Genomic DNA, 25,109 nt, shown 5'->3' on the forward strand with positions numbered 1-25,109 from the left:
GTAGTAAGGATGACAGGCAGAAGGAGAGAAGGTGGTCCAAGTGCTTAAACCATTGCCTGCCAAGCAGTGAGTTACCCAGGATTTCTCAAGGTAAGAATTTATCTGGGAGAATAATGGCAGATGAAATGAAACAGAAAGAGCAGAAGATTGTCCAAAACCAGTAGAGTTGTATTTTAAAAATGGAAGGGGGAAGAATCTATGCTTCTTTTCTTGTTAGATCTATTTTGATTTTATGTGCATGGGTATTTTTTTTCTGCATGTATTATGTGCACCACATGTGTGCAGTGCCCGTGGAGGCCAGAAGAGGGCATCAGAGGAACTAGAAATGGTTGTTAGTTGCTAAGTGGATGCTGGGAACTGAACTCAGATTCTCTACAAGAGCAGAAAGTACTCTTAACCACTGAGCCATCTTTCTAGCCCCCAGCAATTAAAAAAAAATAAGACTGATGTAATGTAAGACATGTGTGCGATGAGCAGCATCTTACATGGGTAGTTCACTGTCTAGTTTCTGACTCTGTATGCAGCGGGATGGTGATAACAAACACGCGGCCCAGACTTTTAAAAATGGGGCAAAATCAGCGGTAAATGCCACCCCCAATGTTGAATTATAAAAAATGGTACCTGGAACTTAAGACAGTCAACCACCCTTGGAATCTAAGTCAATTTTTTGAGAGCTTATTTATACATTTCACAAGGCATGGAATGAAATGGGAAGTCTTACCGATGTCAGCATTATGCCTGTGGTCTAGTTGGGGGTTCTTCTTGAGTTAAAGGGACCACTCTCATACAGTGATGCCTTGTGAGGTACCAACACACTTCACTGACGATGTTGTAGATCTATGCTCCCCATGTCTTACTACCTATGGTTCCAGGCCACCTCAAGCAAAGAGATGAGTAATGACCTTTGCACTATGAAATAGGATGAGAAACTATGCTGGGGAGGCAAATTTAGGTCAAAGAAACTTGAGTCCAGTTGCAGTCTTAGGGTAAGCTAGAGGAGAAAAGAGAGATGAGAAACAGCAGGAAGGAACAAGGGGGTAGGCGGGAGCAAAGAGGAACTTCCAGAGAAGGGCCATGTTTTTCTCCAGGGCAAGTTGAGACAAGAACAGAATATATAAGGTCTGTGTTGAAATGTAGGGAGGCTTGCTATCAGGAAGATGCAGGCAGAGGAAGGGGAAGGAGGGGCTAACTATTGGTGGCCTAAGCTAACGACACACACTTGATTTCCTTTATCCTCAAACTAGTGCCTACTGTATTCCTCATCAGTCCCATTTGAAGATGAACAACCCGAGACTCAGAGTGGGGACATCATTTGCTCAAGGTTAAGTCAAAAGTGAACCATGTCTGAGCTGTTCTTTCCTACCAAAGCACAGTAGAGGACATCCATTCTCATGGAGCCCCTTGTGACTAGACTGCAAGTTAGCTAAGTGCAAATATTCAGTGGGTTGCCTTTTCTGCGATGGAAATCAAACAGCAGTGAGGTAGAAGGTGAGGACGATTGGGGGCAGAAGGAACCAGAGAATATCTGAGGATCCAGAGGTCAAAGAGAGTGGCGGTGAGCATGTCAGGGGAATGTTCCTTCAGGACATTGTTAGACACCTCTGTGTTAACTGAGGGGTGGGCATCCATTCATCTATGACATGGAAAATTCATCCAATGGGGTCAGGGCTCCTGGGTTGTAGGATATGCTAGATAGTGCCAGGAGGGCCTGGCTGGCCTCGCATGAAGGGGAAGTGGTGCATTGCTAGTGTGGATCTTGTTGATACGAGTTGTGTTGGATAGCCTAAGTGTAAACAAGAAAGACAAAAGAGATTCAGTAGGTACAGCCATCATTTCACTCCCCAGACAGACTCATCCCCGGGGCCGTCAACACCTTTGCCAATTTCCCTTCACCAGCCTCTTCCAAGCAAGTTCCTGAGGCGAGGACTTGCTTCTACAGCCTCCCAGTGGGCTTTCTCCTCATTCCCAGCCTGACTCCGGTCCGAATCTCCTGTCAAATTTCTCAATGACTCCTTCTCCATGCTGGGGCCTGGAGATTCAAGCTTCCAGCCTTAAATTTCAGTGAAAGTGTGAGCTTCCCTGGGGCTATCACATCAGTTGGCATGGAGCCACTGAGATGGACCAAACTGCTCTCACAGGACATTTCATGAATTTTAGAACATTTTTGCAATTAAATAAGGTGTCTATACTATAGGAGTTCACACACACACACACAGATTCACATACCTGCACTTACATGCTCTCTGTCTTCTCTCTTCTCTCTCTGTCTTTGTCTCTCTGTCTCTCTATCTCTGTCTGTGTCTCTCTCTCTCACACATACACACTACAAAACAACAGATCTGTGGCATTTCTTGATAAATTGTGAAGATCTTGAGCATAACAGGATTAAAAGACATAAACAATCGGATTTTCAGGGCTCTGATGTATACCAAGCCATACAGATTGATGGTGGGAGTTAGCTAACTTTCTGCCTTGCATCAGTGCAATAAACAGGACTCACTAAAACATGCATTTTTATATATACATCTTTATCACTATTACTTAGAATAGATTATGTGCCAAAAAATGTGCTATGAATTTTCTAGATGTGACAAACCTGGCAGTATTTTACAAATAGCTATAGTATTATTACCATACGCTCTGGTTTGGGAGTCATTTCTGAAGTTTGACTCAGGCTGGTTGTGGTTTAAGGCTAGTGGTTTTTTGATTTAGAAACTCCCATCCACCACTTGGCAGAACATTGCAACTGACAAGAACAAAATTAGTTTGCAAAATGGAAAATGAACTCTCCCAGCTGTCTGCAGGAGAGCTAACCTCCTGGTTTGCATTCTCTCAGGGTTGCTGAGGAAGAGCTGAGGTGAGGGGCGGGTGGTGGGGGCTCGGATGTGAAGTCACTCAGAGTGAATTCCCTCTTTCCTCGGGGGAAGCAATGTCAGGGTCACGCATTAGAGAACCTGTCCTCCCCCCATGGCTTTTTGGGTTTGATTCAGGGATCTGGTTTCCAGCCCATTTATTGCCAGACTCTATTATTAAAAATATCTGTAGATTTATGAGAAGCAGGGCAGCCCTGACTCGTTTACTATGAGGATATTCTGATTTAGCCTAGAATAATCCCCAGTTCATTAACATGCTTCTCAATAACCACTGCATTTTACCCCCCAGCATGTTGCTCCCACTCTTCTTGCGGACATCCCCAGCCTCACGCTCCACCCTTCAAGCCTTCAGCTTTCCTTGAGTCTGCAGTGGACTCTGCACTCGGTATAAGGAAAGAAAATGCCCAAACGGAAGCGACATTCCGTGCCATTATTTGTAGGTCAGGGTTATAGATAAGTAATTTTACATTTAATTGCAATGTCCCTGGAGTTCATTAACGTATCACCCATTCCACCAGCACAATATGGGGAGTGTGTCTGTATTCTTGTGTGCCGACAGTTGAATTCTATCAGGCATCAGGGGTTATCCTAAGATACCATCTAGGCTTCCTTCTTCTTCTTTCTCTTCTTCTCCTTCTTCTTTCTTTCTACTTCTTCTTTTTTTTTTGAGTGTCTTGGCTCAGCACTGTCTTTCCAAAGGAATAATTAGGTAAGATGAAGATAGCAAGATTAAATTTAAAAGCTAGCTGGGCTTTTTTAAAGCAGTCTTTGCGTTAGGACAGAGTCGGGAAGCTGGTCTGGGGTCACAATCATCCGGGAGCCTTGAGAAGTCTCTGTGTTCAGACACGGTAGCAGAGCCATGAAACCAGAACCCCGCAGGGCAAAGCCCCATGGTGAGACCTGCGTGAGGCTCTCCGAGGAGCTTCAAGCTTCCCTGTCCTTGTGTCTTAGTTTCTTCATCATGGAACTCAGGAAAGTAAGGAAGAAAATGTCAGTTTATAAAATGACAGTATCCGAGAGTGTTTGGAAAACAACACAGGCTGAGGTGGGCTAGCGTTTTGAGAAGAAAAAAAAAAATCAGAGTAGAACGTGATTTAAACACAATGCTCAGTAGGTCCTAATTATAAATAAGAGGTTTGGTTTTGAAAGTGTCTGGTTGTCTGAACTTCCCCCAGGATGAACTGTTAGTCACACAGCATGCCTGCCTCAGCCCTGTGGCTGGACAAGACAGGGTCGATGCCATGAATGAACTTGATTACGAAGATTCCTATCAGCACTTTGCATCCATAGAGAGGACAGCTGTGCGCCTCACTGAGGAGGAGCTTGCGGCTACGAACTGGATCATTTGGGGGCTGGTGGGTTTTCTTCCTTAATACAGCTACCCTCATACCAACACACATCACAGTTCTCATTGTGTCACCGTGTGACGACAGATGGCACAGTTGCTGGCTTTACTTAGTTCAAATCCAACGAACATTTATGAAGCACCTAAGAGTCTGAGCTTCAATCCCCTTTCCATCCTCCCAAGAGGTAGACAAATTGATTTTATCCCCATTTTCTCTGGCAGGAAAGAGGCTTGGGAGAGGAACAGACTTGCCTAGAGTTACACAGGTGGGCAAGCCTCCATTCCTCTCTCTAGCAAGAGGTTTCACATCGAAAATGCCTTTGTTCACATGGCTCACTGGGCCCCCCTGATAAGCCATCCATCCCCCGTGACACTTTCCAGGCCAAAGAAAATGAAGAACAAGGTAGAGTTGGTACTGAGAATGTATTAAAAAGAAACTGGACTTGCTTAAAGGACGCTCCGGGATGCAGGTCAAAATAAGTGACTTTTGCTGACTCCAGTTTTTTAAATTCTATTGTCTTTCTGCTCTACTTTCTGTTTCATAAGAAATCACCTTTTCAATCCCAAGTGGGCCAGGTGGAAGGTCACCGTATAAACAATACACAGAATCAGAACTAATGAGAGTGCAGGAAATGGTTTCTACAGACACCCAAAAGGTTTACATAACTATTATTACTTTTAGTCCCCTTAGGGAAAGGCTTTCCATGGTGGCCAGATATAATCTGATTGCCAAATGCAAAATGTCTTGTTAAATTTATATCCCTTTAAGTCTCTAATTCATTTATTTTGATGGCTTGGTCTTTTGTGTGCTGACCTTTACAAGGCTAAGCACTGGTCACCCAAGCTTACTGGTCAAATATATTATTTGAAGGCAAAGAAAACAAGCAGTTTCTGACTTAGTTGCCATATAAAGCTAATTTCAATATGAAGCCAACACTTTCTACACCAGATTTTGTAAAGGTTTCTCTAAAATCAATACGAATTTCTCCCATCAAAATGTCAAATTTATATTGTATTATTGTACACCTAGATGTTATATTTGCTTTTTAAATTTTTTTGAGACCCTTAGAGAAAAATGAAACAAAACATAAATCCAAATGTCCAGAGGTTTAGAACTGTGGAATGGAATGGTCAGACACAGGGAACGAGTGAGAAAGTGTATACAGAGCAGCTGGGGGACAGGCAGATGCTTGTGCTGAGATGTGGGCCACGCCCTATAGAGAATACAGTCAGAAGGTATCTTAATTTGTGTTTCTACCCTGGTTGGGTTGGGGATATTATTAGTAGGGTGCTTTGGGGTCAGAGTAAAGGGACTCTTGTTTCCAGCTGTGTCTAGAACCCCTCACAAATACAGACTCATCTACAAGGTTATCTTGCCTTACACACCCATGGCCTGGGAGAGCTGATCTCAGGTCTCTCCTTCCAAGATCCCTAAGAGACTGAGCTCTCAAAGCTATTCCATCAAGTCCTTTACAACATTCTCCATAGAGGCTGCTGGCCCAGCCCTGCTTGCTGCCCACAGCTTTAGTTGGGTTAGACAGAACTCTTAGTGGGCAGATAGAAGAGACAGTGAACACATGTTTAGGTATCTAAAATGGCTCTTGTCATCTATAAACTCCTCTCCTTTAGAAGGCAATGCTTCAAATTTTACTGTTAAAGTTACACATCGGAAGCCTGCATGGGATACGCGGGCGATCTTGTAAGCAGCCTGGTACACTTAGAGTGGGGAACCAAGCAAATACACTTCAAGAAGGAGGCGGGACCATCAGGAAATCTGCGGATGTGTTTTTAAAGCAATGCTGGCAGTGACTACAGACAGAGAAGGTCACTTACATTAACCCAGGGATGCTCAAGGACCTGCAAGGCTGAAAATCTCTGGTCCACGTTAACCAGCAGCATCATGTTGATGAGCTCCTGTGGAGGAGAAGAGTAGACTCCATTTATCCAACCCTGGAGGGAAAAGCTGGGGGTCTGCTAATTCAGGACTGCAGTCTCAGCTTGGAAAAGCATTTCAAAGAGCTCCCAAACTAAATCATGTCACTTACCTATGACTAGCTGGATCCCACCTTCAAACGTTAAAGAGACTGTGAATTTTTGGGACACAGATATACAGCTTAGTTGATAGAAAAATAAAGTGAAATTAATACTTACATAAATTGCATAAAAAACTTCTAGAAGCAAAGGAATTATTATTCATGTTAAAGTGATCCACCTTTTTACTAGGAGTAGTTTAAAGCCAGATTTCTTAGTTGTATAGAAGTCACATTAAGAATAAAGAACAACTTTGTGACTGGAGAGATTGCCCAGTGGTTAGGAGCATTGACTGCTTTTCTAGAGAACCCAGATTAAACTCCCAGCACCCTCATGGTGGCTCAGAACCTGTAACTCCAGTTCCAGGGGATATGACATCCCATTATGGCCTCTATAGGCTCTGTATTCCTAAGATGAATGTGCATACACACAGGCAAAACACTCATATGTGTGAAATAAGAATAAATAAAATCTTTCAAAAATATTTTTAAATTTCTATTTTAACAGGCAAGGAAAATGGGTTCTCACGCTAATTCCCAGTAGCATATTTAGGATTAAAGAATACGAATGAAGGATGAATTGTCTAAAGCTGGTTAATAAAGTAAAGAAAACTATTTTCTAGAGACTCAGCGCTGGGTGACACCAACTTTGTCAGGCATCTGTTCACTTTGGATTGTGAACGGGCAGACACATGTGATCCAGTTCTTCATGGATTACATGGGATTCCTACCGAATTAGAGGCTGCTTTCACTGTCTCCATTCATCTTCTAACTTGCACAAGTATTTATTAAAGCAGCAGGTGTATATCTGGTACCTTCTGCTGAGTGCTATACAGGGATAAGAGTCGGTGAGTGACCCTAAGCTCTCAGGTTATACCATTGCGGGTTTAAGAGCTGAATGCATTCCTCAAGAGCTATGTTGGGGTGTTGCTTCATATCTAACTCCCTGCACTCAGGAGTTGGGAGTCAGGCGCGTTCAAGACTGGAGGCTGGCCTGGGCCACAGAGAGACTGTATTTCTAGGGGAGAATGCCTTTGCTTGTCCCTCAGATCTATTGTCGTGGGATTTTTCTTTTACACTTCTCTCAACTCCCTAAGTCCAAAGGCAGACATGGTGGAGAAGATGAGAGGCCCATGTCCAGAAAGCATCATTTTATGTACACAGAGCTCCTATCTGAGCAGAAGAGCTTTAAACTGGACTCTGATTCAGGAGAGAGAAGAAAAGTCATATGCACTGAATGACCAAGTCTTCAGCACTGAATTTTGGAGAATTTAAGTCAGCACTCTTGTACACAACAGCTTGAATAGCTCTTACTCAAAAATGACATCTGGATTTTGGATTTTTGTCTACATTTTGCAATATTTGCAGGCACATAATGGTATCTTGTAGATGGAACACAAATCAAAACACAAAATTTAGTTGTTTCATATGCACTTTACATAAATAGCCTGAAAATACCTTTCCATGGTATTTTTAGCATGCCTGTGTTTGACTTCATCTGTCACAGGTGCAGAATTTCTCATTTGGGATGACATGTGTTGACACTCAAATTTCAGACTTCATTGCATTTTGGAGTGGATGGGTTTCAAATTAGGACTTTTCAATCTATAGACATTTGAAAGAGATGGAAATGTCCTCCCTCTGAAGTCTACCAATATGCCAACTAACATTATCTGTTTTCTTAGATGCAGATGTGTTTAAAATGTGTTAAATACACACAAAGTTGCCACTTTGCTCGCTTTTCATGCCCAGTTTCATGCCATTCTGCACCTTCACCCTGCTGTGAACACCCCGCCTCCCATCAGAGGAGCTGACCTTGGTTCAGCAGGATAAAGAAACATAAGTTCCATCCCTCCTGTTTCTGAACCCCAGTCATCCAACGAGGTCAGACTTGAATAATGGCATCTCCATGATGTCCTTTTTGACCATTTCAGCAGAAGCTGAGTTCTCTTCCCTCTGGTTAATCTCATTTGATTCACTTATTTGTACCCTGCTGGTTTATTGAATTCACAGGACCAGTGGCTGTGTACTGGTCACGATGTGGGAATCGATGAAATGACAGTAAACTAAATGGGCAAAAGTCAGGGGCTGGAGAGACAACTCAGTGGTTAGCAGCACTTACTGCTCTTGCAGAGGACCTGAGTTCGGTTCCCAGCACTCACAACAGGTCGTTAGAAACAACGTGCTACTCTCTTCCCAGGCAAACGTACAAACACATGGAAAAGGCTTTTCAAAATGGACAAAATTCCAACCTTCACAGAATCTGCATTCTAGTGGGAGAGTCTGGAAGTTGATTGCATAAGTAGGATTTGATCTTCTAAGTCGGTGGATATAGATGGACAGTTATAGGACAGAGAGGATGAACGTGAGGCTTTATGTTCTGTTTTTGAGACTAAGAATACAGGCTGTACATAAAACAATAAAACAGAGGAGGAGGGAGGACAAGGCGAGGAGGGCACAAGGTGAGCCAGGGAAACGTTGAGAGCTACGGCTGGCACCAGTGACCAGAGGTGGCTTCCCTGAGGGGAACCATGCAGGGACACCGGCAATGCTGTGCCAGAATGAGACTGGGGTGACGGCAGGGTGGCGGTCCCTCGACAGGCAGCTCTGGGGACGGTTGAGCCCCGATGTCTGCAATCTTGGAAAACCCAGTTATTCCATGTAAAGCCTGTCCTGGAGTCACATTTTTGCCATTAGTCTGCTCATCCACGCTGATTTAGTCAGAGTCAGCACTTCCATAAAGGCACCCGGCTCCAGGGACACAAGTTAGCGACGGACCCCCTACCTTAGCAGAATCTGACACGTTGTCCCAGTACGGAGGTGGGAAGTCCACTTGGCCCATCAGGATCTGATCAAAGAGCACCTCTTGGTCATCCCCACTTCTGTGTAGACAACAAGGCAAAGCAGAGCTCGGTGTCAGCTTGCCACACGCCCCTTAAATGTGCAAAGTATACATTCTTTTGAAGCCACCGAAAGTGTCAGTATGCAATTGTTTTTGGTAAATTGACAAAGAATGAGGCGAGAGACTACGCGAGGAAGATTTATGGGACGCGTGTAAATTAGCACGCACCATGGAAAGAAAGAATGGGAATTGCAAGTGGGGTTCTTATTATGTTCCCCGCTGCTACAGGCTCCTTTGTATGAGAAGGGCGAATGGATCACTCAGAGAACAGAGAAATGATGTGTTGGTGCTGAATAAAAGATTGCTGTCCTTACCCACGGAACGGAGGGAAACCGCACAGCAGGATGTAAGTGATCACACCAGCTGCCCAGATGTCCACCTTGAGGCCGTATCTGAGAAAAAAAAAAAGAAAATAAATTATGGTGGAGGTAGCAAAGTTAGCTAGGACAAATTATACAGCCAAAAATCATGACTCTTCCACTGCCAGCCCAAGGAGACCAATCAAGAATTTGAAAATCTGACAACAAAACTAAGACTCATTACCCCTAAAAGAGAGTTCTTTCACAGTACTGGAAGGTGCCATGCAAGCTGTCACAGGAGGGAAGCAATGTCCTGCGTGTCTGTGGTGCCTCTGAAGCACATCAATGACCGGCTTGTCAGGACAGCCCTAAGGATGCAATGGTGGCACCCGTGTCTTCGTGGTAACCAATGACTGTTTAATTAGACGTAAGGCTTGGTCAACAGGATGGAAATCATGCCAGCCACCCATCGATAGTGGGTATAGCACAGTGCAGTCCCCAGATGCATTCTAACTATTTAGCCTTATATCTGCCCCTCCTCAAAAGAGTCTCCCTCTGCAACAGAAAGAGACCATTGCAGAAACTCACACCCAGTCAAAATGAACAGAATAACCGATTGCAGAGTGACGAGACCTCATGGATGCTTATGCAGATCATGCACAGAGAACACCGTGGAAGAAGGGGCAGAAAGATTGTAAGAGGAAGAGGTTCAAGAAACTTAGATTTTGATGGGGAGACTTCAACAGATGGGAGTACATAGTTGCCTAAACAAGACCTGAACAATGACAGCCCTAGTGGACATGCTAATGGGGAGGAGGCGGACCCTATGGGGCTCCAGCCCTAGACAAGCAACTAAGCAATGCTGAAATCTGAGAGAGAATGGTCTTCCCCAGGGACGAGCATCCTAGTTAGTTATCCAATGCTAAGTGGTCCTCCCTGAAATCATAAACATACAAATAACAATAAACTGGCCCACCATGTGTTGTACTTATGCATGAATGCACACATATATGTAATAGTAACAAAAAAGGAGGCCGTGAATTACAGAGCGTGTGGGGGAATGGGAGGGTCTGGAGGGAACAGAGGGAGGGGGAACATGATATAATCATATCTTAACTTTAAAAGGTTAAATAAAAATTATGTCACATAAAAATATATCTACAAAAAAGAAAATAAGGAAACAAAACAGTACTGGAAAGATGGCTCAGCACATAAGAGCTGTGGTTGCTTTGCTTGCAGAAGACAAGGGTTTGGTTCCCTGCACTAACATGGCAACTCTCATATGGAACTACAGTTCCAGGGGACCTGACACCTTCTTCTGGCCTCCATGGGCACTTAATGCATATGTCACACAGATACATGCAGGCAAAACATTCATAAACATAAAGTAAAAACACATTTTTAAAAAGCACAAATTGAAAAAGATTGAGACTCATGAGTGCACACACACACACACACCAAATATTACAAGTCTGTGTTGATATGTTTGCTATGGATATATTAATTTTAGATGGGGCTGGATCCAAATGCCCTTGATTTAGAAGCAGCAATTAAAGATTATTTCTTAGTTTCTAAGTATGATATACGTTAATTTATTTCTTCTCTTTCAAACACTGTAGACTGGACAAGATAAATATCACCTATTCTACAGAGAATAAAACGAGTGCAGTGGGTGAGAATTTTGCTCATGGCCACACCATTTGTCAGCAACAGAACTGGACCCCAACCATGCACCCAACCAAATCCTCTTTGTCTCAATGCACACAGCACGCCCCAAGGTATGTTCTGGCCAGAAAGCTGCTGGGTAGAGGCAATATTACCAAGGGGTGGCAGCCGAGGTACTTGTGTGAGCTTTCAAATCATTCAAATGTGGCTAACAAAATACTCCTCAGGGCTGAGGAGATGGCTAGCGGGTAAGACAGCTGTCCACCAAGGCTGATGGACCTGAGTTTGATTCCATTGGCCTGGGTGGTAGAAAGAGAGAGACCCACTCCTGAAAGTTGTCCTCTGACTGACGTCCACCGGGCCTTCATCAAATAAAAGACGAATAAGGAATCCTAAGGATTCCCCCACCAGGCTTATCTGTTTGTGTGTCTTTCTGTCTTTTGGGTAACTAAACAAATAGAAATATGTTCTCTACCTGGGCATAAATTTGAGTCATGAGCGAAAAGAATACTTGGGGCTGGGAGGGTAGCCCAGGGGGAGAGTGTTTATGTAGTATGCATGAGGCCCAGGATTCAAGTCTTTGTAGCAGAAAACAAACAAAGCAAGAAAAAGAGGGCTGCTTTCCTGTTCTCACACACCGCCCTTCCCATTCTTTTGGCTGAAGAATAGCATTTCAGATCTCTGGCTGTGGTTCTTGGTTATAAAATTAAAACCAAACCCAACCAAAGCAAAGCAAAAACCCTGATAGAGCCTGTATTTAAGTCACTCCGAGTTCAAATCCCAATTCAGTCACTAGGGAGTCATGTGATTACAGGACCATTAGTCTGTTGGATGAAAAAAAATCTCAGCACATTCACCTGGGAAATGAGAGGAGCACTGTGCACCACCAGAGTGAAAATTAAGTAGAGTTTAAGACTTAGCACATAGTAGGTCCATAAGGAATGGGCTACTCCCCTCTCAGTCTGGGGCAGACACTGACATGCATTGCATTCTGCACACGCAGGTCCTCAGAGGCTCAAGACGTTTGCCTTCCTTAGAGAAGTAATAGCTCTCTAGGATAACTGGAATGGGACCAGGACATAAAGCTAGGTGAGAAAAACGACCAGAGGGGAGTCTATGAGCACATACAGCAGCGTCTCCTTCTTTTCTATTTGAAAGTGATTTATTTGCCATTGATATTTGTTTCTCTGCTTATCTGGACATTTATACTAATTTTTAATGGTTAATAACTGTTTTACCTTTAGCAGAGACCAAATACAAGCTTTGAAGAAGATGATAGTCACTGGCAACTTGATTGGGAAGACAAAGAAAAATGGGGGGGGAGGGGGAGAAAGAATCGATGGCTAATTGTGTCCACGTGTGACAGCTCTTTAGTGGTTCTCATTCCTCTGCAAGCTCTAAAGGACAAGGGAGTGTACTTACCCAGTCTCTGCAATGATTTCTGGAGCCACGTATGTTGGGGTGCCACAGACTGTGTACAGGGGGCCGTCGACAATGGTGGCCAGACCAAAGTCACCCAGCTTGAGCGACTTACTGCCATCCTGGTGCTCATACACCTAAAATAAAAGTTAGGAAGCTTAAGTGTCTTAAAGCCAAGAGCACTGCGGTAATTTCATCTCAATGAAGCAAAAGCCCAGACGATCATGCAAGGATAGCCATTCTGGAGTATCTTTCTTGATTTCATTGCCTTGTGAGAGGCAAGGATGGATGGCAAATGGAAACTCGTTAAGCAATTAATGGGGGCGTTCCTACACCAGGATGCCGATGCTCATGAAAACGGTGATGTGGGGCTGGGAGATGACTCAGTGAGCAAAGGTGCTTGCCACCGAGCCTGATGAGGTAAGTTTCATCCCAGGACCCACACACGCGATGGACACACACACGCACACACATACACACCATCACAATACCATCACACAGATACATGCACACATACATACTCATTCATGTACACAAAAACACACACATACATACACCTACTCACACACATATGAATATATACTCACACATATAAAACACATACTTAGACACATACTTACAATAAATAAAAGTAAAAACAAGTTAAATGGTTATGTAGGATCATATTTATAGAAATGAATGATAGTTGGGAAGTGAAGACAGGGGTTAAAGGTTGCTTTGCATATGTCCATTAAAAACACATTTGAGTCGGATGTCTGAAATAACATAGTACCGGCATTCCTACTCTGGGAGGCCATCATGAAGAGTCCCCCTTTGCCCATCTGCATTGGATGATTTCCACAAAGGGATACCAGAAATTCTCTACCTTTGGATTTTCCATTCCTCAAATCATTTCACTGCTACATACCACCCTTCAGTAACAGAACAAAACATCCACAGATATTAAAATACTTCGTTTTCAGTGCCCCACATTTCCAGCAAGAGCTATTTTTATTTTTATTAATAATTGAAGAGCATGTTAACATTTCATTTCACCTGTGGCAATTTGGAAAGATTTATTGGGTGTAGCATCAGCACGCAGCCCAGTTTTCCTTATTAGGGCAGTAAGTCTTTCTCTGAACAAATCAAAACAAGCAGCCTCTTGCCTCTCAGGCAAATATGCAAACCCCTTAATGGTAGCCCAAGATCAAACCAAAAGGACATTTTTTAAAAAGCAGCCCCCAAAACTTCATTGATTACAAAGGATAAAAGGGCATGCAGAATTCTAACTCAGTGCCTTCTCCTTGACTCAGTAAGATGGAGAAAGCCACAAGTCAACCCATTTCCAGACTGCCCCAATCTTCAAGAGATCCTCCAAAGAAGTGGTCAAGTTTCCTACAATCATCAAAGTGATTTATCCAGCACATTGAGGCTTGTATGTCTCTCTGTTATCACTCACTGAAGCTGCCACTTGCAGAAGCTGAATGAGCCCCCTGCACAGCAAGACAAGTCTCCACACATCGGGAGCACCAACACTGTCTGCTTGCTGCCTCTGACTGCCTTTGCATTTCCCTGAGCACCGGGGCAGATATTTGGCCAGCTCAGCTGCAGGGTCAGAGATGACCAATTGGAGCTGACAGAGGCAGATCTACTCCTCTGGGAGACTGTCTTTTCTGCATGGGAATGCTTCATCTACATCTTATCCACACTCATAATGGGGACTCTTTGTCTCTAGGGTTCTGGATCCTGATCAATTTTGAGCTGCTCTCACGTAGGCATCCAAAGACCTAGGCAATACATGCAGTTTGGCTGCTAGGGCAAAGAAAGATAGCCACGTGTCCAGTTGTCCTCTGGGGTGGGTACTATCTTCTCTACTTAATGAAGCAGCTGTGCGGGTTTAAGTTAGCACTCGGAGGCACCAGATCTATGAAACACTACAGTGTCTCCAGCCCAATGTTATCGTGCCAGCCATTCTGGCTGTCCAAACAATAAGCAAATGTTTTCCATGAAAGGAAACCTGAGATGGGAACATAGAGATTGGTTGTCTAGTTCATTTCCCGCATGGACCAGAGCTGTTTACCTCCTGAATTCCATTTTGGTATCAATAACTTTTCTAAATTGCACAATGCCTTCTTGCTTTGATGTTGTGTGGGGTCCATGCATTCATGATGTGCACTTTGTAAAGCTGAGCAGATTATGATATATTTAACCCCATTTATACAGGAAGTTTCCCTCCCCTAAACACAGTATCTATATCACCTAGCTTTATTCAAAAGTTTGATGAAACCAGATGTTAAAGGACTCAGTCATCGGAGGCCTGTTGTGGTTCTGAATATGACTCTGTAATTTCCTCACAGGAGGAGGATTACTAATGATTGCCATTTTAATAAGAATTCTGCCTAACTGCATACAAATTATATCTAAGATAGATGAGCAACGTAGAAACTAAGGAAAATGTAAGGACTGCGGTTCAACCTCCGGCATTGCAGAAGCCAACAAGCAAAAGGAAAAGAAACACAAGGATGCTATAGAGAATAATGGAGGCATCCTTTAAAATTTAATAGGCCCACAAACTGCATAACATTTAAATATATTGAAGCTATAATTTTGTATTCCTTTTCATTTCTTTAATCACATACATGTGCATTTCCCCCTGCTTGTTTTTAATATTTGAAAACTGTGCAATTTTCATGAGTATAAGAGACCCAAGTTCTATCCAGGCAGGACAGACAAAAAGAGCTCCAAAGGCGAAGTCCACATAATTGAAAACATTTCTAGACTCCAGTCCTGTACAAATGCTTCAACAAAACGTTTTTGCAGGTGAATGAATATATGTCCAGGCCTGTAGCTGGGAATTCTGTTTAATGATTGTCAGGAAGGTTTGGAAACAAGGTTACCCTGGGTTTTTCCTTCTGTCACCGCTGTGGGAGAAGGGTGGAGACAGTCGCTCTGCGTTTGCTCTCTTCCAAGGGGAGCACCTTCCTTTTGTGGCACTCTGAGCTTTCTCACAAGTGGGGCTCATTAGGAGTGCTGGCTGCAACCAGAGGATACAGATTTTTATTTTTGTATTTTTTTTTTGGGACACAGTTTCTCTGTGCGGCCCTGGTTGTCCTGGAACTCGCTCTGTAGATCAGGCTGGCCTCAAAACTCACAGAGATCTGCCTGCCTCTGCCTCCCGAATGCTGGGATTAAAGGCCTGTGTCACCACCGCCCAGCAGGACATTCCCTCTTATCTATCACTGCATGTAGTATGGACAGACTTGTGAACCAACGATGCCACTTGCAGATGTAATTAAAACATTACTTAAAACAAAAAATCACAGCTTTCTCAGTTTACGTTTGTGGTATATGCGTGAACCCGAGTATAACACACACTCCCAAAACTCTCTATACAATATTTCTAGGGCAACCCTAAATTCACATGGGATCAGAGTTTTAATTAAAGCTCAAAAGCATGAAGGTTGCTCACAATTCTCATGTAAGATGCTAAATCTCAGGGTGGAAGAAACTGCTCAGCCATCAAAAGCAATTTCTGCTCTTCCAGAAGCCCCAGGTTCAGTTCCCAGAACTCATACCTTGTGGTTCACAACTGCCTGTAACTCCAGTTCCAGGGCATCTGAGGCCCTCTTCTGGTCACCATAGGCATTGTACTCAAGTAAACACACGTACTTAAAAATAAACATCTAAAGTTGCCCTCGAGCTTCACAAAATAACATACAAACTTATTAAAGAAGTGACAAGTCTCAGAATGAATTCTGAGTTTTTGGGGGCATCTCCCCATATCATGACCTTTTCAGAAAGGGTGTTAGCAGGCTGTGAGTACAGCCCCTGACAGCCTAACCTACCGAGTTGGGCTCTGGTGGAAGGGGAGCGCTTTGCCATAACTGTATGTTAAAGTCCCTATAAAACATGACCCACACGCTTAGCGGGAGCACATTAATTGTCAGTCAAAGAGTTCACAACATGAGGTATAATTTAACATTCATCCCTGGCCCCTTAAATACTATAGCTGCTCCCCCACATTTTAAACACTGAGGGGCGATTAAAAAGACGAGGATTAGTGCAAATTACCCAGCATGTAGTGCTCTCACTGTTTTAACTAAGCAATAAAACTGTGTAATTGTACAACACTAATTGAATGCAGCTACACATAATTGTGGGCTGCCATATGTATCCTATTACCATAAAGACTGTCAGTGTATTGTAAGCTACCCTTGTGATCATTGCAGATGGCTATAGTCAGAGAAGTAACTCTCTTGGGTTTATTATATGGCCATAAAAGACATCTTATGATTTGACAGACTAAATGTGTCAAATGACAACAATTATGGAAAAGGTTTCAATTAGAAGCACACCCTATTCAGGATCAGTAAACTGAAATTTCAGGATATAGATTTGGGGGATGTTGGTTTTATTTTTTTGTCTTTGTGGGTTAGCTGGAGTTTTGTGTCAGCTGTAACTTGTTGAACAAGTAGGTATTTGGGCATTTGCTGACTTCCCTTGGATGGGAAGCTGAGGCCATTTGGACCAGTTTTTGAAAAAAATTAATATATACTCATAAAACTGCAGCAGTGGCCATAAAATATGAAAACTCACAGATAACCTGAGCCCGGTCAAGTGGTTTCTGAGATCTGTCTCACGGGGGAGGAAAAGCTGACTGATAAAACAGATGTGTTAGAACCACACAGCTCTCAGAGTTGCTACCAATTCAAGGCTGGTCCTGCTGAAACTGTGGCCAGTGCATCCTTTGTAACCACGGAAATGGTTTCACAGAGGCACTCAGTAGGAACTAACAATGACTTCACCACAGACTTGACAAAGTGGGGTGAAGTGGACAAAAGCCATTTGAAGGGGTCAATTTTCCTTTTACTCTACATGGAGACCCTTTAGAAAGAGGCTGATTTCCCTGAAGCCTGGCATGCGGCCCTCACAGAGCTCCTTAAGAAATGTCTGCATCTAAGTCTTTAACTCTTACGAAGCAAAGGAGAGCTGCACTTCAGTGGGGAATTGTTTTGCAAAATGTGCTTTATGACCACAGCACCTTAAGTTAGACTTCTTGGGAAAAAAAACCTAATGAGAACAAAAAACCATTTCTATTCCCACACGTCAAATATTTCAGAAACCACGAGTTAAATAAAATAATGAGGTTGATAAGAACTTGATACACACCAGAAAGGAATATGCAATGGGGGAGGTTTTAATATTAAGAGAAATAAAATCTCTTGTCCAAGCGCCACACTAGTGATATCCGGGAAGAGAAGGACAGAAACAAAACCCTCAGGAAACCTGGTTCTCACTCCCAATTTAAAATCATCATGAAGTTATCTAACAGAGTCCATACAGCTGCAGGGGCACATTCCAGATCCTGTTAGGAACAGGATCCTAGGATTTTCGCCCAAACCCAGGGAACTTAATATCACAGTGATTATTAAAAAGAGTTCATTAGATTTTGGTCACACAACTAATAGCTCATATATCATTGTAGGAAAAAAAATTAGGGAAATTAGATCACTGCGAATGAAAAGGAACTGAACCCATCTAGATTCTTTCCACTATGGGTTGTGAGCTTCCAGAACTTTCCTGGCTGTTCTTCTGTTTCTCACGTGTGATGCCTGAGGACTGAGTACAAGTCCCCCCATGACATTCTGTCCATGGTCTGTAGACTGACTCTAACTGCAATCATTGTCGGTAACAATGCTAATAACCCCACATCTAAAAGGATTTATTTGGGGATTGGCAGTCTCGGGTCTGAGACAGAAGGACATTCCTTATCTCGTTAGTATCTTCTTGAGTGGAAACTAAGTGGTCTCAGAATACAAATGGACCCTGATCTTGGGTGAGCCATCCATTGAGTATGACGAGAAGGGCCGGGCACACGTGCCACTCCCTAGGCATCATGGGATTGCATGAGCACTTGGGCAGAGGGCTCTTTTGTTGTTAAAACGGTCCCTTGAGGCATCACCTGTCTTGTTTGGTGCAAGCATACTGGTCTGGCGCAGGAGTGGGGCTGTACCATCCCTGCCCTCAGAGAGGTTTATACAGGAGCCTCTGCGTAACTGAGGAGTTGAGACGTGGCTTGAGCCCCTCTGTCCTCCCTTCTTTAATGAAGCGCTACCCACTCCATCCTTGCCCCATCCTCTCCATCACCCCCTTGTCATCCACCCAATTGGTTATTGGGTACCAGGTTTGATAACAAGTAAAGCAAATACGCACATGAATGACAGGGAGAAAAATGCTAAAGTTGATGCAGAGATCAATTTCTAGATTCTGTTTCTCCAGGGTCATTTCTCAGTTCTCCCCTGAAGTGTAGCAGAACACAATGCACAGGTGAGGCCATGTTTTCTGACTAAAATCCTTTGACCTTATCAAACACAGATCAATCATTTACATGATCAGCGCAGATCTTGAAAGCTAAGCGACATTTTAGTATTTGTGCTGTTAGAGTTAAAAGTAAAACATACCCAGAATTCTGTATACCCAATTATACTACGCAAAATGAAATCTGTGTGTGACATTTACAAAAGTCACTTATGCTAGCTACAAAACTCTCAATCAGATATTTAACTAGCAAAGGCCTTGTTAACAATGTAACCATTCAGAAGGGGTTAGGGGTCTCTTAATGAAAGAGTAAAGCAGAGTGTGGAATGAGGGATTTGTATGTGGGCTAAGTTTCCTTGCAGGCAGTAAATACAGTCAAAATTTTATACTAACTTTACTGCAACACATTTCTATGATAATCTATAGGTTATGGTTTGCCACAAAACAGAAAAAAGATTATATATGGGTGAATAGTAAAAATTTAAAAGCACTGGCAGCAAAAGATGTGAGGTGCCATTTTCCTATGTGCAATGTCACTGTGGGGCTGTTTTACTTTTTTGTCACAAATAAAAGGGAGACAAAAAGGAAAGGACCTGACATAAAATCCCCCCACTCCCGTGAAGGAGGCTTGTGAGGAAATGGAGAGCGAGTTCAGTCGCTAAACAGGGCAGCTCAGGCTGCAGCTTTCATAAACTCTGAGCATGTGAAGATGGGGTCCCTGTGATGGGTGTTTCCTATTCCCAAGCAGAGCTCACCAGCATTTGGAACCCAGAGGGTCCTCATGGGTAATTAGACATGTCACTCATTGCTCTAAATGTGCTGTTTTCCTGTTTATTCTGTGATAGATTTATTCCTAAAAAAGTACCAACCCCCTCTCCTCACAGTAAGAAACTGCTAAAATGGGGAAGCGAATTTATTCGTTTTTCGTGTAGATATTTAAAAAATTATGAATAGCTGCAATAGTTTCTTATATATTTCTAATCAAAGCAGAAATGGGGGAGAAAAAGGGGAGAGAGTATCCATATTTTCTTTGGGGTTCATTTAAGTTAAAGTATGTTTCAGTGAGCACAGGATTTAAAAATATCCTGCAAATTATAATTTGAAAAAAAAAAGGACACTGCTGTGTAATCATAGAAGGCATTTACAGAAATAGACAATGGTCCGGCGAGGAACAAATAAACAATGGATGCCCCGAAACTGACTGTGAAGGTAAATGAAGCCTTACTTTCTAATCTGAGGTTTGGAGCCTGGAGAAGTTAATTTAACAAAGCCCCCCTTGTAAGTCTGTTCCCACGAGGCAATGCTACATGAATCAGGATACAGGAGTAATGACTGCAGATGACAGAAAATTGCTGCAGTTCATGGAGGCAGCTATGCAGAGAGAATGTTTAGGCTGCTGCAGAAATTTGGAATGTGAGGTGCAATTAAGGCAGACCTCTGCCATTTGACCTCAGCTGCTAGCATGAGCCAGCAGCTACAAGATTACAGACATAATTGCAAAGAGCTAATTGCGTGCATATTTGTTTCTTGAATGCCCATCTTTTATGCTTGAATGTCAACTCCATGAAGCAGTGTGTCTAGCTCCCTGGCATGGGACCTGGCCCACAGTGGCTCTTGATTAGTCTCCCCCAACGCAGACCCCTCCTGCCATCTGGGGGCTTTGTGAGTCAGAACTCAGTTTGCTCTTGAGTTTCCTACTTGTGTGTTATATTATAACCTTGGGCAACGCGTTTAACTTCTAGGTACCCATTTTCTTTACCTGTGAATCGGAGGAGTTCAAGAATTTACTCCATGTGGTGGCTGTGGGGTTTAAACAAGATAATAGGTATTCTTGAAAGCCTGCAGCGTGAGGTTGAACCATGTAGATGGCTCTCTGTAGTAGCGACCTCATCAGTGTTTATTTGTGGAGAGGGAGTCAAGATACCCTTGTGATTTGATATTTTTTTGAGACAGAGTCTCACTACACAGCTCTGGTTGTCCTGGAACTCACAATCTAGACCAGGTTGGCCTCCAATGTCCAGAGATCTGCCTGTCTCTACCTCCCCAGTGCTGATATTAAAAGTGTATGCTATCACACCTGACGCTCACGTACCCTGATCACCTCAGGCAGCTGGTTACACTGTGGATTTCTACATCCTGTCATCAGGCATCAATTTCTGATTTAGTAGAGCTGCATTAAGGCCCAGAAATCTGCATTTTAAATATGCCCAGAAGTGAAAAACAAAAGAGAACAAGAGACTATCTTTGGGTGGACAGGAGAAAAATCGTTTTCCGTTTCTAGGCTGAAGAATCGGTACACTTTATGGGCTCCATGTTTCCCAGTATAGCTCCCCCTACTTAGTTTCTTCATGCATCTGGACCACCTGTATTGTCAGCAAGTGGGCTAGACAAGGAACCTCGTTTGTTAGCATGGAGAGCTCAGACAGGGAAATTATACACAGCAAAGCAAGTAGTTAGAAAAGAAAGACATAAAGACTTGGGCTGTTATCTGCTTTGTTTTGTTTTAGATAGGGTCATGAAGTAGACTAGGGTGGCCTTGAACTTGCTATGTAGCCAAGGATGGCTTTCAAGTGCTGGTGTTACCGCCTTGTACCACCATGCCCAGTTTTGTGCAGTGCTGGAGGTCAGAACCCACGACTTCATGAATGCTAGGCAAACATTTCACAGCTGAGCCCCATCCCCCGCACCCCATTTTCTAAAGTATCCTTTTCCATGATTATTTTTTTTTTGTGCTGAAGTGATAACATCTATGGTTCATTTCTCTTTGGTTTTAGACTGTAACATAAAGATGCAAAGCTAGGAGAGTAAAAGAAACGCCGGTGGGCAGGGACTTGGATGGCTCAATGAGTGAAGGGCTTGCTGTGCAAACCTGAGATCCTGAGTTTGGATGCCCAGTGCTTACATAACAGCCAGGTGTGGTGGTATATGCCTGCCATCCCAGAACCAAGGGGAGGTGAAGACAGGTGGACACTTGGGTTTGCTGCTGGTCAGCTCAGCCAGACTTGCTGAATCGGTGAGGGTGGGTTCTGGTTTCAGTGAGAGACCCTGTCACAAAAAGTAAGGAGGGTGCTGGAAAGAAAGACACTACACACACACACGCACACACACACACACGCACGCACGCACGCACGCACACACGCACACACGGACCTTAGGTCACCACTCAACCACACCCACATCTGTGCACACATGTGGACATACACGTGATCCCTCCCGCCTCTCCACACACAAGGGTTTCCTTTCTCTTCTATTAGAAGAATACAAGTGCGGCCACGGCAACGATCACATTCACTATTCGATCCTAGCCCATGATGTAAACTACAGCCAGCCTTTGATAGTTTTTAGAATGTTGTTCCCATTATTTTAAATAAGTCAGGTATTCTTGAGGGCATAAGAGCTCTCCTAGATCACCTCAAAGAGAAACCAAGTAGCTTGGAAATGAGCCCAGGAGGCCAACAGTTAAAAAGAAAGAGAAAAAAGGAGGGACCGTCCATTGGTTGGCTTGGGAGCGAAGGTGCTAGTGCACAGCTTTCCTCTTACCAGCAGGTTCTCTGGCTTGATGTCACGGTGGACGATGTTCAGACTGTGCAGGTATTTGATGGCACTGGCCAGGTTGTAGAGCATCCCACTGGCATCTCGCTCTGTGTATTTGCTAGTGGAAGTGATGGCGTCAAAAAGGTCTCCGCCCTGGAAGAGAGCAGCTGGCTGAGTGGGATATGGACAGATGGACTGATAGACTGCCTGTGGAGGGGCCTGACAAACCAGAAAGCACGTGGAGAAGGGACTAGAATTTGGGGGCTCCCGAGGGCTTTCTCTGCTACTGCTGTTCGGAAGACCAAAGACTCTCTGGTGATTTCTGTCCTCGGTATGAAAGACACTGACATTTTATCCTAAATTTATAGAAAAGAGCAGTGACGAGGCTCCGACAGCAGACACGTGGCCGTCTTCACAGCCCCTCATCAGGGAGGAGGAGGTAGAGCTGGGCTCCCTTGGAGAAGAAGCCTCATGTTGGGTGACCCTGGGGACATGTGCTACCTGCCACACACCAACTGCTAACTGAAATGCAAATTCATAGTCCTAAAACTCCCCCAGAAAGACAGGTAATTCGCAAACTCCATCCTTAACACAATGTTCTCCTGCCTTTGAAATTATTAGACACGTGTGAAACACATACTGTTTCTCTCTCTCTGACTTGCTACTTTTAGCTCTATTAGAGTGGGTGGCTGAACTTTCCTTTTCAATAATGTGTTTCTCTGTAAGGAATGGAAAATGGGACCCACAATCTGTTCTAAAGACAGGGAGAGAGGGAGGAGGAGATGGGAGCACCACAGACAGTTTTCTGGTCCTATTATCCAAATTTTTTCTTTCTCGTGTTCCTTTATAAGTTATCGCTACTTGATCAAACAATGATTTAACATTAAGTTGCACTTTTCTGAAGTCCTTCCAGAGAACTTGGGTGTGCTTTGCTAAAAGCATTTACATCGTTTTTGAATATTAACTATGAAAGAGCTGAGCCCAGAGCCCAAATGCATTCACATGCCACTACATAGTGAGCAACTTAATTTCCCCTTTCCGAGCAGTAAAACCAGAACATAGCTCTGCAGGCTGTCAAGTTTCAGGTTTCACAAACTGTGCTGGCATCTCTGTTCCCTGTGCAGTCTCATCCTGGAAATTTCTTTCCCTGTTGGGCTAGCAATGGTTTTTCTACAAATAAACCTAAACAAATGTTTTCTCTCTCTGCTTCCTGTTTTTCTCAAGTCCAGGGCTGTCACACAGGTATGGAGTTAGTTTCTGAATGTTCTCTGTGGTCTACTTGCCTCCCTTACCCTTGGTTATACAGCAGGGCGTGTGTGGCTGAGGGTGAGCCTGCCAAAAGCCAGGTTGCTGTCTGTTCACCTAGGCTCCAGGACTCAAGGTAGTTCTTTCTGGCTCAGACAGGATGCTTTCTCCCTAGATGAGACATCTTAGTTATGTCTTTATTCTCATCCCCAAACTTAACTTGGTCTCACCTTCCCCACAAAAATCAGCCTACAAGGGAAGCTGGTCAATAAAAATAGCATGATTTATCATATTTTTACTAGCACACAGCAGGGCCACAGGAATGAATTGAAGCTGTTGTGTGTGTGTGTGTGTGTGTGTGTGTTTTGTTTGTTTGTTGTTTTTCGAGACAGGGTTTCTCTGTATTGTTTTGGAGGCTGTCCTGGAACTCGCTCTGTAGACAAGGCTGGCCTCGAACTCAAAGATCTGCCTGCCTCTGCCTGCCTCTGCCTCCCGAGTGCTGGGATTAAAGGCGTGCACCACCAACATCCGGCCTGAAGCTGTTGTTTTAAAGAGCCATGCTATGGTGAAATTCTATTCTGTGACCTGGAGACAATATAATTTACAAGATGAATAAAGTGCTGATTTGTCTATGAAAATTTGAACAAAAAGAAGAACCTCTCCTTGCTAAAGTGACAGTTTAACATTGTTACCACAACATTGACGTGTTTTGGTCACCCCCAGCTTCAGATATAACAACGGAAGTAGTTTTTCCTGTAAAAAGTAAAACCAGAGCGCACACCTTCACTAACTCCATGACGAGGTAGAGTTCAGTGGGTACATCCATCTCTTCAATCAAGAGAACGATGTTGGGATGCTTCACCCTCCTTAAGATCGACACCTCATTCTGGATCATGTGCTCCTGTGCAAGGGGACGTCACGTTAACAAACCCGGGCAGAACAAAGATTGGATAACACATACAAGAAGAAAATAAAGCGAGCAAAGGAGACAAAAGTGAAATCAAATCATCCTAAGTCCTTTTATCCCAGGAACACTTATATAGTCATATATATCCTACGCTTGTGACATTCTCTCCCAGCAGAATGCATCCCTTGGGCTGCTCTGTGTCGAGAGGTCAGTCTCTGTTACTCTCTACCCTTGAACACAAGCTTCACAAGAGTAAACTTGGTACGCACTTTGCCTCGACATTTACTTTTCTTGATGATTTTCAGGGCATACTCCCGGGCAGTTGACCTGCAAAAAGAAAACTTTTTAAATAAAACTTAATTTTTGTTGGGAGTTAGCATCTTGCTTGTAGATCTCAGGGTTTTCATTTTTGAAAATGTTTCCTTCTTTCTGTACAAAGAAGTCTGCAGATTTCTAGGCATTTACCCCACTAGGGACAATGAACGTGTTAGCATAGACACCTATGGAGTCTTGTTCACACAGAAAACACTGCCATTGTGGCTGTTGAAGTCCTGCGAAGCTGCTGTCTCTTCTCCTGAAAGTCTCATGCAGGA

The 25,109-nt window shown here is 43.6% G+C and overlaps 1 protein-coding gene across 7 annotated transcripts in view; it reads right to left on the reverse strand.

Moving 5' to 3' along the window:
- The window catches only part of Dclk1 (doublecortin like kinase 1), a 283,576-nt gene that overhangs the window by 24,248 nt on the left and 234,219 nt on the right, over positions 1 to 25,109 (reverse strand). For all 7 annotated transcript variants that reach the window (XM_013118991.3, XM_040754407.1, XM_013118992.3 and 4 more), the window contains 7 exons: positions 24,786 to 24,843; positions 24,391 to 24,510; positions 22,371 to 22,517; positions 12,537 to 12,670; positions 9,465 to 9,542; positions 9,034 to 9,130; positions 6,052 to 6,132 (listed from right to left, as the gene is read on the reverse strand). In XM_013118991.3, the coding sequence (XP_012974445.1) occupies positions 6,052 to 6,132; positions 9,034 to 9,130; positions 9,465 to 9,542; positions 12,537 to 12,670; positions 22,371 to 22,517; positions 24,391 to 24,510; positions 24,786 to 24,843 (715 nt within the window). The remainder of the gene's footprint in view (positions 1 to 6,051; positions 6,133 to 9,033; positions 9,131 to 9,464; positions 9,543 to 12,536; positions 12,671 to 22,370; positions 22,518 to 24,390; positions 24,511 to 24,785; positions 24,844 to 25,109) is intronic.

Source organism: Mesocricetus auratus, unplaced genomic scaffold (assembly GCF_017639785.1).
Source record: "Mesocricetus auratus isolate SY011 unplaced genomic scaffold, BCM_Maur_2.0 Super-Scaffold_100011, whole genome shotgun sequence".
Classification (NCBI taxonomy): Eukaryota; Metazoa; Chordata; class Mammalia; order Rodentia; family Cricetidae; genus Mesocricetus; species Mesocricetus auratus.